The 19,967-nt window shown below is 44.2% G+C and overlaps 1 protein-coding gene across 2 annotated transcripts in view; it reads left to right on the forward strand.

Moving 5' to 3' along the window:
• The first annotated feature begins 386 nt into the window (after positions 1–386).
• Positions 387–19,967, forward strand: part of ARL8B (ADP ribosylation factor like GTPase 8B) — a 28,756-nt gene continuing 9,175 nt past the window's right edge. The window contains exons 1-2 of one of the 2 annotated variants that reach the window (XM_054034163.1): positions 387–671; positions 17,748–17,824. In XM_054034163.1, the coding sequence (XP_053890138.1) occupies positions 392–671; positions 17,748–17,824 (357 nt within the window). In that variant the 5' untranslated portion in view covers positions 387–391. Of the gene's footprint in view, positions 672–17,743; positions 17,825–19,967 lie in introns of both variants that reach the window. The other variant, XM_054034164.1, reaches the window with a different exon arrangement.

Raw genomic sequence — 19,967 nt, forward strand, 5'->3', positions numbered from 1 at the left:
GGGGTGCACATGTCCCAACCCCTATTTGTGCACCAGCCCCAGTTCCTATCCGCTTATCCCTGCCCCAGCCCCTTTCCCCTGCCTCAGTCCCTAACCCCCTATGCTTGCCCCATCCCTATCCCCCTATTCCTGCTCCAGCCCCTATCCCTGCCCCTACCTTTGACCTTGTTTATCTCCGTCCCAGCACTTGCCCCAGTCCCTATCCCTGCCCCAACCCCAGCCCTTCGGGTGGCCGCTGGGCGGCGCTGGCAGGGCAGGGACGCGAGAATGAGTCCTCCCCGGGCGCAGGGCGGACACCTAGCCGGCAGGGGGCGCCGTAGGCTGGGTTTGCGGCTGCTGCCGGCCGGGCCGCTCTTGCTCCCCCGGCCGGTGTGTGGAGCCGAGCCGTCATATGACCGCGGCGCGGCGAGCAGGGCAGCGTTGGCCTTGGCCGGAGCCGCAGCCCGCGAGTCGCTGCCGGAGGGGCCGCCAGCCGCCGCGAGTCCCCGAGGGGCCGGAGCTAGCGCTAGTGCCAGTGCCGGAGGGTCCCGGCCCGCTTCGCTGCCGCGATGCTGGCGCTGCTGTCCCGGCTGCTGGACTGGTTCCGCTCGCTCTTCTGGAAGGAGGAGATGGAGCTCACCCTGGTGGGGCTGCAGTACTCGGGCAAGACCACCTTCGTCAACGTCATCGCGGTGAGCTCGGGCCCGCTCCCGCGGGCTGGGCGGGGAGGGGAACTGCCCCCGGGGGGGGGCACTGGGGTGAGGGGGCAGGAGTGACCCAGGTCCCTTGGTCCATCGGGGGGGGGGTTCTCTGTGTCTTGGGGGGTGGGTACTGGGGAGAGGGGTAGGAGTGACCCAGGTCCCTTGGTCCATGGGGGGGGGGGTTCTCTGTGTCTTGGGGGGTGGGTACTGGGGAGAGGCGTAGGAGTGACCCAGGTCCCTTGGTCCATGGGGGGGGGTTCTCTGTGTCTTGGGGGGTGGGTACTGGGGAGAGCCGTAGGAGTGACCCAGGTCCCTTGGTCCATCGGGGGGGGGTTCTCTGTGTTTTGGGGGGGTGGGTACTGGGGAGAGGCGTAGGAGTGATCCAGGTCCCTTGGTCCATCTCCCATTAGGCTGGGGGGGGTGTTTCTCTGCGTCTTGGGGGACGGGTACAGGGGAGAGGGGGTAGGAGTGATCTAAGTCCCTTAATCCATCTCCTATTGGGCTGGGGGGGGCTCTCTGGGCCATGGGGGTAATGGGGGGGGAGAGAGAGTGTTGGAGGGAGTCCAAATCCCTTGGTCTGCCCCCCAATTGGGTTGGATGGGGTGTAAGCAGGCCTGTCTCTGGGTGGCGGTTGGGGGTTGGGACAGGCTGCTCTCCTCTCCCAGCCTTTAGGTGGGGTGGAGTATGGTTGGAGGAGGTTTCTGGCAGTGGTTAGGGGATGACTTTTGGCTCGGTGTATGGGAATGGTGGATTTTGGGGGGACGGACCATCTCTTTGAGCAACCTTAGGGCAGGTCTGAAGACCCAACCCTCAAAACAGGAGGTTGCAGCAGGCTAGCAGTGCTGGCACTGCACAGAGGCCAATGGAGGTCTCCGCTGTCTGGTAGGGAGACCACTGCTTCCTACCAGCTGCTCCTACAGGCCTCATTGCAACTCCATTATTTAGTAATGAGGGGTTGGTAGCTACTTTTGAGCAGGATTAGGTACCCACTTGTCTGAACTTTAATTTGGTTTGTAATTAGCCATAATCTACAAATCTTGTTGCATTTTACAGTTCCTGGTACCGTGTCCTATATAGCATCCATGCAACTGGAACATAGAAGTACAGTGGACTAGAATAAAACTGACATTCTGTGTATTGGGTTTTGTGGGATAAAATACTAGCTGTAATAACTGTCTCTATAGCTGATGATCCATCATGTGCTTTCTTTAAAACTAAGACTGCTGGGTTGAGATGGTCTCACTAGAACTATAGCTACAACATGGTGCTTTCTGTACTAACAAATGTAGCATAGTTTGCTTGATGTGTACACAGACTCTCTACTGACAGCCATAATACTGCTTACAGCATAGCTTGATGACATGGTTTTAGGACAGCTTCCCATGTCATGTTGTCTAGGCAAACTATACTAACAACCACATAACGTGAAGAGTGCCTTCAACCACTTTCTTCAATTTTATTTCTGATAATCTGCCATAAACTGCTTAAAGCTGCTTTCTTTTTTTGTCATGAAGGTCTACTTCTGACATTGCACTCCTTTCCTATTTCTACACTCTGCTGCTAATTCCTAGCTGCTAAAAATATTCTGATTCCAACAATCTATACCTTCTCCTGTTAATAGAATGTTTTAGGGCATACACTTTCTGAATAGCTGAAGAAAATCACTTCATGGTTCGTTGGTGTGCTCTGATGGATTCACTGAACCAATTATAAGTCTGAGGCCTCCTGTGTGAAGTTTCTTATGACTGTCACTGAACAGGAGACAAATTGAATGACTTGCCTGGGCAACTGAATAGCATCTGTTTCCTCTGGCTCTGCTATTGGTATCCAATACTGCAGTTGGGGAAGGCTGCATATGACTTGGTGTTTTCGTTCACATGCAGTAAAGGGCATAACTGATAGTCCAAGGCACTTACAGGGAAACTGAGGCATTAAACCAGTTTTGGTCTGGAGTGGATATGACAATCACTTGACGTACTGAATTCTTGGGTGTAAGTTGGCTAAGAAGCTTATCTTGGTAGAGACAAGCCAACTTTTTGGCTGCATAAGAGTGGGAACAGTATGATTCTTTTACAGCCACACAGATTTTACATTTTGTGTTCTGTTAAGCTTGGATAGTCCTCACTACTTACGTCACCCTTCTGCCAAAAAGCATTTTCATGGATTCAGTACTGTCCTGTAGCTGTTTTAAAAATAAATAAATAAATATAAGGACTTTAGATAGCATATTCACCAGGTCTGGTAGACCAGACTGTCCCTCAGTGTGTGCAAGGCGTAATACAACTGTTGGGCACTTTGACAGTTTTGATGCATTTCAGAGCTTATGTTTGCAGTTTACTGGTTGTGAAGGATAAGCTCTGCTCAAATCAGTATTTCTATTTTATTCTTTGTGTGCATGCCACTCTGATCAAAGTTTTATTTGACTAACCTGTTGGAAAGGAAACTTTATTTACTAAGTTTTCAACTTGCAGATGTTGAAGAATTTAGGTCTTGCTCAGTAAATGTAACTGACTTTCTCGTGTTCTGGCAGTTACATTGCCTAATCAAGAATGTCACTCTAACTTGGTGTCATGCTAATACCGTGTAACAAGGACACTCTAATAATTGAGTAACACTTCCTCCATAAATTTAGCCTCTGTCTTGTTGGCTAAGCACATCTGCAGGACTAAGTTGTTAGTGTTTGTGAGAGAGGCTCTTTTTTTTATTATTTATTTTATTTTATTTTTTGGTAGGGAAGGTAGTATGGTAGTCCTCAAAGTGAAGCTCTCTCTGCTTTTCAGAAGGCTGAACCAGGTTTTAAAATGATTGAACAGACTTAAGGCAGGCCCTGCAATACTAGTCTTTCCTGTGCTTCAGGATCCTCTCTGTAGCTGGCCAGACAACCAAACTTTGAGCAACAGGATTAACCTCACAATCCTGATAGCTTGTTGACTTCGGGAGCTGTCTGGTCTAGCAGGCAGAGCCCTCAGCTCTGTCAGTTCTTAGCCCCAGGTTACTAGTGCTGGCTGTCTCTCTAGTCTTTTACAGCCAAGACTCACTTCAGTGGTGAAGAAGCGGGGAAATGATGGGATGCCAGCAAGAAGAAGACTGGAATCAAAATTTCTTGTACATATCAACTGGATAGGAGAGGGAATAGACTCTCTCTACTTAGTGGTAGTTTCGTTTGAGCCTATTCTGGCTACCAAGCTGGTCAGTGACATTTGTAATGTTCTTTCACTCCCACATCCTTTGAAAAAGAACAACCCCATGAACACCTAGTACTCTAAATGTACTGTACTAGGAGCTCATGATAGATGAAAGAACATACAGTGTGTAACTGGCTGAAGTGGTAGAAGTACCACTTATTGGGAGAAGAGATGTTAAGTAAACACTTTTTTTCCCATCCTCCGGGGCAGAAGGAGGATGTGTCTACTATTTGAAGATCAAAAGATGGTAAATTTTACTAACAATTACTTAGTCTTTGGCTTTAAAGCACTGAAATTTATATGGGTGAACACTATTATTAAATACATATACTTGCAAAACTCTTTCTGGGTACTGTGAGAGTCAGTAACTGCTGGGCCATGCCAGAACTGCAGCATTTATCTGGTTGTGTAGTGCAGCAGTAGATAGGTTTGAAGCATTTGGGCAGCTTTCTTGACTACTTTGGAATGCTAAGGTAAAACCAGGGTCTAAAATACAAGCAGAATATTGCAATCTGTCGTTTCAGTTTTGTAGAATAGATGCAAGATCTTAGCACTGATCACATGTCCAATTATTTTGTATTGGGTGGGTGGGTGGGGGGGAGGGGACACGTCTGCCATGTTCTCCACAAAAGTGATCCTATCATAACCAGGTCCCTTGCAACTCTTTGTAATGTAGACACAGCATGAAGATTTCTCGTACCAAGCAGGTTCCTGTAATGACTTGTATCTGATTGCATCAGGTGAAATGTTTAGTGCCAATTACTCATCAGCTTATGAGCTGACTGCTGATCAGACTTAACCTGGAAAGTGCACCAAATAAAATATGTCCTGTTCCAAATAATGGAAATGACCCTCCTTTTCCTATAGTTAACCACTTCCTTCTGTACTACTTAGTCTTTAACTACCATGGCTCATTAGCTCTTCCTCACTAGGTATGTAAATTGGGATTGGACCTGTTTATAGTGAAGTCTAGTTATAAACTCTTGTAGATAAGTGGGTTTTTTCAGATTCCACTTAGCTACCATGTGAGGCAGAAAATGTAGCGAAGCAGATGCCTTCTTTGAAGGTTCCACTTTAGTCACTGTCCCTTTAATTAGGTACCACCATAATGAATATAGTTTTCCCTGTGTATGAGTAAACCTGGTCATAAGGAAGGGCATCATTCCATCATGGGCCATACTTTCCAGAATGTGAAGAGGCCTATGACTTTTAGATTTAACTTTTTTTTTTTTTTTTTTTTTGCTGCAGTGTAAGCAGATGCAATCTAACTCAATTTTCCCAGGATTTTAATTGAGGACTAATAGTGTTCTCTGTTCACTAGACTCTGAAGTCTCTTATGCACTGTCTAAGTAACTCTTGCTGACTGCATCTCTACAGCAAGTGTCTGTCTGTCAACAGTCTTTCTTCAGGCTTACTGTCAGAAAGCTGCAACCGAGTGGGCAACCAATCTCCTTAATTATGTGACACAATTGAAACACAAATATTTCAAGTGAGCTGATAGATTCTTGTTGCACAAAGCCTAAAAGTCTTGAACTGGTTTTGGTAAATATTGGTCCTACATTTGAACTTCAGCTTCCAAAAGCTACTTCATGCATTATATTTGGCTGATTTTATTGTAAAACTCGTATCAGGAAGCCAGGCATCAGATGATCCAGCTTGTTAATGCCAAATGTTCTGGTCCTCCCGCTTAATAGTAACCAACTGTTAATGAAAGCATGTACTCTTCTAAAATATAACACTTACTGTCCTCTTAATGTATCTTTAAACTCACTGTTAACAAGACATTTAAAACAAATCTTTCACTCATGCTGTTTCAATGGTGTCCTGAACCCTGCAGGTGGCCACCTGAAGCATAAGCTTTTAGAAACCTAAGATATAAACCAGAAGTGAGCCTCAGGACTGCTGAGCCCTGCCCACTACCATCATAAGCAACCCCATCATACAATCACGCTCATAAATTTCTCCTCCCATTTATATCATGCAAACATTCTATAAATGACTGATTTTCTTTTTCAATATATACATTCCCTTACAGTGTTGGCAACCCAAAAGTGCATTTTACAGTACAGTAAACTCCTTTTCTAAAATGGATGAACTACCAGACTGTCAACTCCTTAGGGCAGGGATGATTTTTCTTTTCTGGGTTTGTGCAGTACCTAGCACAGTGCACCCTGATCCTTATTTGGAACCTCTAGGTGCTACTGTAATACAAATACTGGTAGAATTTTTTCCCAAAGGAAGAAAGTTCAAGCCCAGTTGTGCTGAGAGGGACAGAGAGGTCGTCTCAGGATGAGCCATATTGGATCTGCATATGAATGGCATCGTAAAGGTAATTGAGCTATAAAGTTATATATTCTCATAGGGTTCTCAGGATGTCTGCACTGCATCGGGGAGTGAGTCTCCTAGCCTGGGTCCACAGATTTGTGGTGGCAGGGTTTGGGCTAGGGCACTAAAAATATCAGGGTAGACTTTGCTTTGACATTGCTGCTTGGGCTGGAACAGGGGCTCTGAAGCTCACCATCCCACAAGGCTTCAGAGTCTGTGGACCGAGGGTAGGAGGCTTGCTTCCAGGTCAACATAGACATACCTTAGTTACCTTATTTACCACTGGTGATGAGATGTATAGATCCTCACTCAGGTATACATGAGGTAATTTACATCACAAACTGGGGAGGTATCTTGTCTTGCAATAGAAATTCATTACTTTCACTATTGTTGCAGTTGTGGAGAGCAGAATAAAGGCTTTCAGGCTATGGTATACCTTTTACTTCTAGAGGTGGAAAGGGGTGGTATTCAGCTCTTGTTCTCCATTGAATTACTGTGCTTGCATTTAGTGGTCAGTTCAGTAGAGAGCTATCTAGAATGCTTAAAGGAAACCTCAAGCTAGGGCTGTGAAACAAGTACTATAAACGCTTGTTACTTGCATTTCAAGCTAATGTACTTAAACTTTCCAACCGTATGGTTTCACCGCAGCCCAGTTTATAGTTGTTGGGAAATATTTTTTGTTGGATCTCAATGGATACCAAGTGAGTCCCTAAACCAATAGGGAGTTTCTGAATCTTACTAAGGCATCCCAACAGGAAACAATTGAAACATGGTCTCTAATTTCGTAACAATTGAAACATGGTCTCTAATTTAGTCTCACGGGTTCTAATTTACTGAGTTTAAACTAATATCTAAAAGATCTTAAACTGTTCCTTTGTTTGCCTCTACTTCATGAGTTCAAAATGTATGATGCAGTGGCCTTGAGTGAGTTTACAGTATGGCTTGATGGCTTTGGTATTTAAAACTTTATAAATGTGGGTCAAAGACCTGCTTCCTCTGTAGTGAAGGACCCTAAACATTTGTGTAAAGTACCAGAATTCAAGATACCCAGGAGAACACTGACTTCAATCTTCCTTATTAGAATGATTGGGAGGAGACATTAGCATGAACACTCTCTCATGGTTGCTTGTATTAGCTGTAGAGTCCCAGAGTGGGTGGACAGGGGTGTATCTTAGATAAAATCCATACCCAAGCTTCATTATGTCATTCCTTTATGAGTCATGCTACCTTTATATTTGTCTAGAAGACAAGTCATGAGCAAGTTGGGCTGACTAGTAGATGAGACTCTGTCTTGTGCAATGGCAAAGCTTTGGTGATGTATCACTTTCTGAATCCCTTAGGATACTAAAGGTGGAGGTTTTTGCATGTGCTTCATCTTAAGGAGCTGCTCTGCAGCAATGCTCAAATATTAAGCCACAAATCTAATCTCTGCACTGTACTTCCTTCTCTCAATGGTAAAAGTCAGTAAATAAAAGCCAGTCCATTCTCAATGCCAAATGTGATTTCTAGAGCTCGGTGGAAAGCTCACCTGCCAAGTATTTGCAGGGGAGGGGGTTGTAATTCTCTGTTTTGAATAGAGGCAGAAACTTGTAGGCTGAGACCTAAATATCAGAAAATGACCAAAGCAGGAAAAAACGTCTATGCACTAGCCTAATGTTAACCTTCCTTCAGGGTCTGAACAGTGCAGGAGTTTGTCACTTCAGAACCAACTATTCCCCAGACTTGAAGCAAACCGTCACACTTAAGCATGTGGCAGTTACAGTAACATATCCAAGTTTCAGAGTAACAGCCGTGTTAGTCTGAAACTTGTCATTATGCAAGGCACTGCATTTAGCCGTATGGAATGGAAATCCATCAACCTCATGAAAAAACTCGTACAAATCTGTTAGTCTCTAAGGTGCCACAAGTACTCCTGTTCTTCTTTTAACATATCCAAATATCTGAAATGGAGGTCTTGTGCATACTGTCACTAAGTCTATTAGCTGATACTTGTCAGGTATTCAGGATTTCTTTAAATTTATTCCAATTAGTACTACTTTAAACTTATATTTGTATCAAGTATCAGAGGGGTAGCCATGTTAGTCTGGATCTCTGTTGCTTTTTATATTTGTATGTTACTTTAAAAAGGCTATGATAAAGACTGCGTAATGGCATTGCCATTAGAGATCTGTTGATGAGTTAAGTTTCAATAGCTCATAATGTGCAGTAAACATTTTCTGAAGATTGGTGGTGGCAAAGAAACATTGCTTCAAACTTGAACACCTCTACCCTGATATAACGTGACCTGATATAATACGAATTCGGATATAACACAGTAAAGCAGTGCTCCGGGGGGGCGGGGGCTGCACACTCCGGTGGATCAAAGCAAGTTCGATATAACACGGTTTCACCTATAACACGGTAAGATATTTTTTGGCTCCCAAGGACAGCGTTATATCGAGGTAGAGATGTAGATCAACTTTATTTTGTATATCGCCTCTAATACTTCAAATCCCATGCTGAAAATTGAAGTGAATTGTTGATGCAGATGCAAGGAGCAGCAGCCCTAGAGCTATATACTAATCCTATTAAGATCAAATGCTGGAGTCTCACTTTACATCCCAAACTGGTCTTCAGACAACGCCATCACAGCTAACAGGAAGCCAGTGTTCTGACTATAGTCTACGGCCTATCATTCTGTAGCTACAGCGCTCTGCGTATTGTGGAGGCTTGCAACACTTCAGGTGGAGATGGAAGTGTTCAGCAAGTAGCTTGCTTTACACATGCAGTGTCTCAAATACAACTGAACACGAAGCATTTGTTTTGGACCAAGACCTGTATAGTAAATGTTGCACAAGTACCTAGTATAGCCAGCAAGCCTTATATTAGGCAAATGTCTAAATAGTTTTTGCTCAGATACCTCAGGTATAACCTTCTTGATAAAGAATATCCTATGGCCCAAGGACGTTGTAAGAAAGAGTTGAAGAGAACGGATCCCAAACTGCATGCATACAAGTTTTTGGATAACTGTCCCTTCGTGTTAAAGTGAGACATGTTAGTTGTTGGCTTAAATTCATTCATCCCACTTTAAACGAAATAGGTAAGATTAAACTTTACTACCTGTGGAACGCTCAAGTGTAAAATACTATTGTGGTATTACAAATATCTAGGGCCCCCTATCAAATTCATGGTCCATTGTGGCCAATTTCACGGTCATAAGATATACAAAATAATAAATTTCATGATTTCAGCTATTTAAATCTGAAATTTCACAGTGTTGTAATTGTAGGAGTTGGGGGGCGGGGGAGGGCTGTCACAAGGTTATAGTGGGAGGGTTGTGGTACTGCTAACCTTACTTCTGTGCTGCTGCAGGTGGTGGCGCTGCCTTCAGAGCTGGGGAGCTGGGATCCTGGCCAGCAGCCACTGATTAGGCAGAGCTGATGGCAGCAGCAGCGCAGAAGTTAAAGATGGCATGGTATGGTATTGTCACCCTTACTTCTGCGCTGCTGCTTGCAGAGCCAGGCCTTCAGTCAGCAGCCACCACTCTCCAGCTGCCCAGCTCTGAAGGCAGCAGCGCAGAAGTATGGATGGCATAGTATGAGATTCCTAATCTTAAGCCAGCAGCAGCACAGAAGTAACTACTGATCTTTTGTGCTTTTACCCTATACCCCCGATTTCATGGGGGAGACCAGAGTTTCTCAAATTCAGGGTCCTGACCCAAAAGGGAGTTGCAGGGGGTCACAGGGTTATTTTAGGGGGGATCATGGTATTGCGCCCCTTACTTCTGCACTGCCTTCAGAGCTGGGCAGCTGGAGAGCAGCAGCTGTGTTTTACCCACAAAAGCTTATGCCCAAATAAATCTATTAGTCTTTAAGGTGTCACCAGACTCCTCATTGTTTTTGTGGATACAGACTAACCTGGCTACCCCTCTGATACTTCTAAAAATGTGAATTTCCTTTTGATGCCTCTTCTGATTGGGAAATGGCAAGCAAAGAAAACTGTTTTCTCTAGTTCATTGAGCAGCTGCACAGACAGTGAGATTGGGCCAGAAATTGAAACTGCAGGCTACTTCCCATGCTCTCTAGTGTGTGTTTTTTTTTCTTCTCCTCCCCCCCTCTCTTTCAGTTCTGGTTTAGTAAAAACCTGTACTGGAATCTGGAATATTGTAGTTTGTTTTGGAGAAGCTTGTTGGCTAACTGGATACACACCGATAGTAAACAAGAGTGATCTTTCAGGAGACCTTACTGAAGTACAAGATGTCTAACGAGTGTGGTATTAATGAGCAGTCAAAACAAACACTACCGTTCGACTCAAGTCAGCATACTGTGCTTGCTGTCCTCAAAGTGACACAGCATTCATTAGGCTATATAATTGGCACATTATGCAGCAGCCAAACTCCTGCCTCAAGACTGAAACGCTAGGTCAGACATTGCAGGACATGGCACCTGCAATGCATTATGGGTTAAGCAAGTGAACTTGCCAATTAAAACTACTTCTGTATTCTAGACTAAACAAAATTCACTCTACTTCAATATGAAGTAAAGGCCATATTTTGTTGATGATGAGATTCTGCCCAGTGCAGGGGTGGAAATGACACCGAGCAGGCTGAAAATGAACCCATGGTCTACGGTGTGGGATTTGCTGTCAAGAAGTCTGTCCTCAGTGCATGTGCATGTATCCCTCCGGTATTGATCAGTGAGAGGAACACGTGGCTGGATGTTGAATATAGGCCTCTGGAGCTTGCATCTTCTGTCCATCTACAGACCAACACTTGACTACTCCAAACAGCATAAAGCTGAGCTGTTGTCTCAACAGGAACAAATCATCAAGAATGTCCCATAAGGAGCAGACTCGCTGTTCGTTGATTTCAGTGCCCGTTAGGGTAAGGACTGGGAGCATTGGGGTCACGTCATTGAGGCTATCTGTCTCATGTTGGCCAATGGAAATGGCCAGCATGTCCTTGAGCTTTGTGCCTCTTGTGAGCTGATGGTCTTGACTGTGTTTTGTTGGCAGCAGTGGCAGCAAGGTCACATGGAGGCATCCCCGCTGGCATCAGCTTGACCTCCTCCTGATCCGTCACAGAAACATTGGCGATACACTGCACGCTCAGTCGAATAGCTCAGTGGTTTGACCACTGGCCTGCTAAACCCAGGGTTGTGAGTTCAATCCTTCAAGGGGCCATTTAGGGATCTGGGGCAAAAATCTGTCTGGGGATTGGTCCTGCTTTGAGCAGGGGGTTGGACTAGCTGACCTTCTGAGGTCCCTTCCAACCCTGCTATTCTATGATGCATTGTGCTGATTGCGACACTGTTAGGGCCATGCTCCAATTACATCTTAAAAAGATACATCATGTGAAGCCAAAAGGCAAACTTTGCCTCAATATTACTAACACGAAGGACTCTGACACGTTTGCAAAATTTCAATGTGCGCTTGAGTGTGTTTCTGAAAATGAGCAACTTGATTCCCCTGATTCTGATATCTTGTAGGAAACTTTAGAATAAGACCACTTGCTACTGCCAAGGATCTCTTTGGGGTAACAAAGAAAAAACAACCTGACTGGTTCGAACATCTGCTGCTCCCACTCATAGAAAAGAGAAAGCAAGCTCGCCTAACTTTACTTCAACAGCCAACCAAGTTCAAAACTCTTAAGTTCAAAGAGGCGAAGACTATGGTCCAGAAAGCCATCAGAGAATGTGCCCAAAAGTATTGGCAAGTCCTGTGCAAAAAGATTCAGACCTACTTTGACAGAGTGGACCTTTGTGGTACCTATGATGGAGCAAGTGCCTCTTTGAGTCCAATTTGTAAAAAGACTGCAAACCTGAAAGCGAAAGATGGTACCATCCTGACAGGCAAGAACAACTTGACTGATGGATTGAGCATTACAAATAACTCTATTCAGAGGATACCATTATCTCTGATTACTGCCTTAGCTGCCATCCCTAAGCTTCCAACAATGCATGAGCTGTACCAAACACCAGCTCTTGAAGTAGAGAAAGCTATCAGGGATTGTGCCTGAGAAAGCAGCAGGCAAGGATCAGATAACTCTGGAGCTCCTAAAGGCAGGAGGGAGAATGTGTGGATGTTGCTTGCAAGCTCTTCTCTGTGCCAGCTGGGAAGAAAGCCATATTAATTGAATCAAAGACTAATGGCAGCTTGTTCAACATCAGATGACTTCAGAGCAAAAGGCATGTCACCCAGTTCACTAATCGGGATCTGCTCTTAGCAGATGATGCTGCATTCATCTCTAACTCACCTGATGAATTGCAGATCATGATGAATAAGTTCTCTGATGCATGTATCAAGTTCGGCGAAGTAATCACTATGAAGAAAAGTTATCGTGTCATTGGGCACCAGTATCCCACCTAAAATCTGCATCTGTAATGAAGCTCTGGACAATGTGGATCACTTCTGCTATCTTGGCTCAACTTTAACCAGCTCACTTTGCCTTGATAGAGAACTTGATGCAAAGCCTCTGTCACTTTTGGCAAAGTTACTTCACGTGTCTGGAACAACCAGCTGCTAGCCCTGAACACAAAGGTGTCCACTTCTCAGGCTTGTGTCCTTAGTATCCTCCTTTATGGCTGTGAAAGCTGGGTCATGTACCCTCAAGCAGGAGCAGAGATTGAACAGCTTCCATCTCCGCTGTCTCAGAAATATTCTTGGAGTCACTTGAGATCAACAGATCACTAACAATGAGATCCTTGAGAGAACCGGCCTACAGTCTATGCAGACTACGTTGGACGCTTGCAGGCTTTGCTGGCTGGACACGTGAAGTGCATGCCTTAAGATCATCTGCTGAAGGCTGTGCTCTATGGCCAACTTAAGAACAACTCACGACACACAGGAAGGCCACAGCTCCGCTACAGCAACAAGATCAAGCAAGATCTCAAGAAATTCAGCATTCCCACTGACAAATGGGAGACTGTTGTCCACAACCGCTCAGGCTGGAGAAGCTTGGTGAAGGCTGGTGCAGTCCTCATGGAGACACATTGGAGAGCCCAGGCTGAGGCCCACAAGTGAGCCAAGAAGCGCAGAGTATGCTTCAACCTCCATCTGGCAAGTGGACCTCCTGTACCCACTGTGGGCAGGTCTGCCACTCGTGTATGGGTTCTTCTCCCACACTATTGACTGAGTTGGTGGCAGGGCTGGCTCTAGGATTTTTGCCGCCCCAAGTGAAAACAATTTTGGCTGCCCCTCCCCCCCTGTTTTTTTTCTTACCCTGGCCCCGCCTCAACTCTGCCCCTTCCCCAAATCCCCAGCCCTGCTTCCTCCCCCCAGGCTCCCAAAACTGGGAGGGAGGGGGAGATCCCGAGTGGCTGCGGCGCGCGAATCAGCTGTTTCACACGCCGCAGCTGCTCGGGATCTCCTGCTCCCTCCCAGGTTTGAGAGCCTGGGAGGGGGGGGCGAGCAGGGTGCGCAAGCCGCAGCAGCGGAGGTGAGTTAGGGCGGCCGGGGCACATTTTTAGGGGCGGCATGGCCCGCGCCAGAATGCTGCCCCTAAAAATGTGCCGCCCCAAGCACCAGCTTGTTTTGCTGGTGCCTAGAGCCGGCCCTGGTTGGTGGTGTTTCCTTTCGTCTGTCAAGATGTTGGATGGCCATAGTAAAGTAGCAATGAGATTAAATCTTCAGATAGACAACTGTACTGAAAGTAAGAACTAAGTACTGTCTTGACAAAATGGTACTTCATTTAACATCTGCCTTACATGCTGGATTTTGCAACTGGAGCAGAGCTGGATGGTGCTCCTGCCCATCCATTCAATGGTTAGATGTAACTTAACTACCTGTAGACTTGGGCAAATATCTTCAACTTTGGATTGGTTTCACATTTTGAAGCCTTCTTTTAAAATGGAATGTCTTTTGGCTTCTTTAAAATGAAACTTTAGTTTGTGCTACCAAAAGAGCAATTATGCACCAATTCACCTGGACACATAATCCCCCAAAATTCAGGGCCCTGCACATATTGCACTGTATGACTTCAAAACTTGATCATTTGATTTAACTTGGCTAGGTTCTACAGAAGTGAGCCATATTAAGGAGAAATGGTCACCTGTGTTTTGAGGGAGGGAGTTTCAGATGTAAGGGGCAGCATTGAAGAAGGCACAGATGACCTAAAGAGAGCACTGAAAAGAGTTGAATTGAGCAAAATTGAAAGAGCCAAGTGATCAAGATAAAAGTAGGAACCTTGTGCATTGTAGCAAGCAATGTGGTCTTGTGACCTTCAGAGAAGACACAGACATTGCAGTTTCAGGCAGCTTTTGCCTGACAAACAGAATATTACTGCTTATAAATTTGCTGCTCCCGTTGTGTTGTCAAAGAACAATTTTACAAATCTATTGAGGCTGTTTTTGCTTGCCTTGCTTAAAGCATCCCATCACATTCTGAATATTCTTAGTAAATGAGGTCTGAGTTGTACGTCATAGTTTTTAAGTGATTGGCTTCTTGCTGTCTGAGCCAGTAGAGTACACCTTTAATCTAAAGTTTAGGCCTGATTCCTTCCGGTGTGGATAATGCTATTAGAGACTCTTTAGATCAGAGGTCCCAAATCCGTAGGGCATGCCCCCGCCCCCCCCAGGGGAGCACAGAGGAAAGTTTTGGAGGGAGGGCGTGGCAGGGACCAGGCCAGCCCCCATGGGGGATGGGGCAGGAGCACCATCCAGCTCTGCTCCAGTCTCAACTGCAGCTCCATGACTAGCTGTGGCTTCCGCTCCCACTCCTAGTCTTGGCCCCAGATTGCAGCCTGGCTGTGGCTTCCACTCCCACCCCCGGTCTTTGCCTCAGCTGCAGCCATGGCCCTAGTCCTGCCCCTAGCCTTGGCTCCCCCTTATTCCTGTTCATGCCCCCCTTCCGTACTCCTCTCTCACCAGGAGCTGTGGCCCTGTTCCTGGCCTCTGCTCCCGGGGAGGTAGAGGGGGGGCATGGGTTAGGGGGGTGTGACCCTGAAAAGTTTGGGGACCACTGCTTTAGATAGTAGCAAGTAGGATAAAGGGCTCTCTGGGGAGAAGTGAAACAGAGTGCAAAGTGTAAGGGGGGGGGAAAGGGTCATAAGGGCTGGGAGGAAGAAGAAAAACATAACCAGAAGACAACTACACACAAAAAAGCCATCCACAATCCTGTTTAGGAAAGAGTGGGGAGTAGGTGTGAAACCTAAAAGAAGGGTACAGTCTAACAAAGCAAGTAACATCTCTAAAAGTATCAGGTTGATGTTACAGTGGAGAGCTGTTTCATTCTTGAAGGAACTGGGGGGTGTGGTTTGGGCACATTGTGGCTTTGGGGGCCAGAGGTGTTCACCTGAATGGCTTGAGTAAACGTTTGAAGCCCTGGCCATCACCTTCCCCCCCCCCCCCCCCAAAAAAAGGGGGTCGTAGTCTCTGGGTGCTCAACTGAGAGGCCTTTGGAGTCTGACATTTGCAAAATGCTGAGCACGCTCTGAAAACTAGATATTGAAGATCTGCAGAATGGCTAGTAAGATTTTGATCTGTTACAAAATAAGTGCCAAATAACCTGTCAGGTGAGAAGCATCTGGAATAGTGAAATGGAACTTTACTGACCTACTCACACAGTACCTCAAAACTATGAGAGAAGTCTCACTCATGACCTTTTTTCTAAGCCACTGACACGACAAAAGCAGTTTCAGTGAAAATGCAAACCTGAAGTATCAATGGCTTGAAAAATCAGCAGCTTAAACCTCCACTGGCAGGGCATCTTACAGAGAAAATTTTCTTAGTCACTTTTAATTGCTAGTTGCAACAATCTACAAACTATAAAGTAAAAATAGCTTCAGAGTTATGCTGTAAAAAAGCCATTGGCTTCTCTGGACATATCTTAACTCCTGAAAGACCTCCTGCAGTATAAATAGAATCTGTAAATTTACCCAAGTTGCCCATTCATTCATCTGTCACTTAAACTGGTCTCTTCCTCTGCATTTCAGCATTGAGTAGTAAAGTCAACATACAACACACTTTTGTAACTGTAGAGGTCTTTTTATATGATCAGTCAAATGAGCAAAGGTGAGTTTGCAATAGTCTGTTTAAAAATCAACTTACGTAACAGTCTGTCTTTATCAGAGTTGCTGGACCCGTATGTGAATCTGTATTTGAGGCATCCAGTTGCCTTTATTCATTGGTTCAAGAATGGGTAAATGCAGTGCAGAGGTAAGGGGCAACTGAACTGTAGAAGGCGCATAACTCTGTAACCAGGCCTGGTGTTACAAGTTGATCATTATCTTTGGCTATTACCTTGTGAACTATGTTTAAAGCAGTTTTCATTCGGCTGCTTTATTTAGCTGACCTAAGTAATATTACAGGACAGTTTAGCTACTTAATAGGTCAGGTTATGGAAAGATGCAGGAAAGACCTTGTCCTGTGGCAATATGCTATTGGAGAGATTGGATAGCTTAGAGTAATGAGAGAGCTTTCACATCTGAGACATGTTGCAAGAGTCATCTGATTTGGTCTGATTGTGAAATGGGTCAGCGTCCACTATAAACCTACTACAGCCAATACTACTTCAGCAGAAGTCTGGAAGAAAGCATTTACTTTTGCAGAGGTAAACTTAAAGTTGAGGCAGAATAGCCTGGGAGAAATCTGCACTATTGCGACCTGTACCTGTTTATCCAAAAAAAAAAGGGCCTCTAGTTTCCAGTGCCATGTAAAAGAGCTTCTTTGGCCAACATCAGCTAACACTACAAATATCATTACTACGAAAGGAAGTACCAGTTTATACATACACATCAGACTTCTTGTGAGACCATGATTCATAACTAATCTTTAATACTAAATATTAATGCACAGTAGCATGAAGATTCTCTCAAACCTTCAGTCACACTGCAATCCTCACTTGCTGTCTACAGGTCTGGACACATGCCACTCCCACTTTTCTGAGTACTGTTGAAATTGTGAAATATGAGATGCCAGTTTTGTTTCTCAGGAGACTCAGAGGCTGTACAAGTTCTTCAGGCTGCCATCTTATTGCTCTAGGGATAATTGTTCTGTGTGCGGTGAAAGCCAATCCCACTGGAGTTGACGCCCTCTGTACATGTTGCCCAATTGAGTGTCTTACACAGCTTAGGAAAAATACCTATTCCAGAGTGATGCAGTGAGGTTCCCACAGCACACAGCTGGAATACTAAGCTCCATCACAAGAAGTGCTTGCATGCTTTTTCATTTAAAGCTCTGTATAACCAAGACATTGAGTTAATTCACATGGCTTAATGTAAGCAAAGCATTTTTCCTCTCTGGTTTAGCTTCACGCACAATACTTGCTCACTAGACGTTCATTCTTTTGACTTTGACTGAAACATTTCTGAATAGGCCTGAGAATGAGTGTGAAATCATGGTGGGAAATGAGAATTAATAGGCCTCTGTACAAAAATTCATTCCATCACCTATATTTTCTGGCACTTCAACTATAAAATTCTCTCCTTATCTGAGGACAAAAGTTGTTTGTTTTATTTTATTTTATTTTTTTAAATAGCCATGTACTGTAAACAATGTCAATCATGCATATACATGATTCTGTGCTTAAACATTCTCTCATTATTGTGACAAGATCTAATACAAACTCTCTTCTATTCAGTCAGGTCAATTCAGTGAAGATATGATTCCTACAGTGGGCTTCAACATGAGGAAAGTTACTAAGGGTAATGTGACGATAAAGGTATGTCAAGAACATTTTGCTCTTTGTGGGGACAAAAGCATTAAATAGTTTTTAAAGGGATGCTCTCAGATTAGGTCACTGTCTGAAATGAACTCATAGACTGACTTGAGAAAACTAAATTGACCTTTCATAAGTCCAGCTTTGTTTTGTCATACCAGCAGTCAGGCCAAAAAAAAAAAACCCAAAAAACCAGACAAGCCTGTTTTGCTTGCTGGTTCTTAGTCACTAGTATAATGCTGCTTGTCTGAGTTGCAAACACTACAGGGGAATTTCAGTTTTTCTTCCGGAAGCATTTAAAAATGCATGGAATAATCAAACCAGAACCTTCTGTTAAACTTCTTCATGCTTAAGAGCCCCTCTATTAAAATGGAATTTTCAACTGGCATGTTTTGTTATGACTGTATTCAACTATTTTCCAGTTGGTCAGTAGGAATAATGCTTACTTAATGTTCTTGCATAGATAAGTTTAAATATTGGCTTCTCTCCATGCAGCATTCAGCTCTGTATTAAATGAGAAATATACCGAAGTTACATGAGTGTCCCACTATGCTACTGTTATGTTTGTTTTCTTGCATCTAGAATACAATAGCATATGTGGCTCACCTTTTTAAGGTTTTATCCACACTCCTGAGGGTCACTTCTGTTTTTGCTGGATACCGTCTAGAATTGACAGGATTCTAATCTGCCCTAGTCCTTCCATTTATAGATAACAGCACCAAGATACTTATTATGAAAGGCTATGGTTATATCAAAAGCTGTACACGCCAGAGAACGTATGGGCCATACAACACATTTATGTATTAAGGCTCTCTGCTCATGACTAATGTCAATGAGACTTCCCAAATTTAATAAATGAATATTTGTCTACAACCTTTCCCACTTGTTTACCCATGCCACTGCTAAGGTACCTAGAGTAAAGCTGTTACTTTTAAAATTAAAATGACTTCTAGTTTTGGGCAAGGATGTGGTACTTTTATATAAATAACAAATTGTAGATGGACAGGAGACGCTACAGCACTGTAGAGGAAACACACTGTCAACTAACTAGAAGCTCTGAAATTACCTTCTAGTAAGTGTCATGTCAACTCTCAGTGGAGCAGAAATCCAAGGATACTAGTCACTTGGACTAACATGGCTCCCAGCTTTCAGAGGGTGAGGGCTTCTACCAGCCTCTTGATATAATGTCCTGATCATATTCCCTCATCTCCAGTAACATCAAGTACGTAGCATAAGGCTGACATTTTTTTTGCCCATAAGTGTGTGGCTTATGATCCTTCACATGTACACACAACTTATTGCAGAAACATACAAAGGTACCCACAAAGATATTCTAGCTAGTATCTTTTTTTGCCCAGTGCTGACAACTGACTAATTACACTTAATACATTCTGATTTACAATCCTGACCCAGCCTTCCACTCTCCTTCCTGGTGCTCTGACTCCTCCCTGTCCCCCTGTTTCTTAAGAAACCTACTTCAAAGCAGTTTTTTTTTTCCCAGTTGCAGCTAATTCTTCAAATGATCCACAACCTTATACCACAAGTTATGGTGGCTGCTTATACTGCAAGAAGTGAACTTAACAGATCTTGTAAACGGGTCTGTAGATTTGTAAAGTTCAATCACTTGAGTTTGAGTTCAAGTGTAGGACTTTTTCCTATGTATTCTGTTGTAAAGAGACTTTATCTCTGGAGCACAACTTAGAAGTAACCTTTCCCCTGGATATGCCAGAGTTCCTTTTGTCAATCACTGAGACGCTCATGCAAATAGCTGACTTCAGCATGTATGCTGAGTGCAAAGTTGCATAATCTTGCACATGGTTCTAAAACAAAGACAGTGCGTCGTCTGTATTATCCAGCACACAGCAAAACAAGAAGTTCTGCAACTTTTTTGAATTTTTTGAGGTGTCAACCTTTCAGATACAAGCATCTATATTTTTACTTAGTGTCTTAAAGTAAGGGAGAGTGTTGATAGGGAACCCTGCTGACTAGGTATAGGACTTTCCATATCATTATAGTGGAAATAGCCTTTGTATGAAAGCTACTGAGAAGACATAAGGATCAAACACTTCATCTGTTTTTAATAGCTCTTTTATACTTAGGGTGACCAGATGTCCCAATTTTATAGGGAAAGTCCTGATTTGGGGGT

The sequence above is a fragment of the Malaclemys terrapin genome, chromosome 7 (genome assembly GCF_027887155.1).
Source record: "Malaclemys terrapin pileata isolate rMalTer1 chromosome 7, rMalTer1.hap1, whole genome shotgun sequence".
NCBI classification, from domain to species: domain Eukaryota; kingdom Metazoa; phylum Chordata; order Testudines; family Emydidae; genus Malaclemys; species Malaclemys terrapin.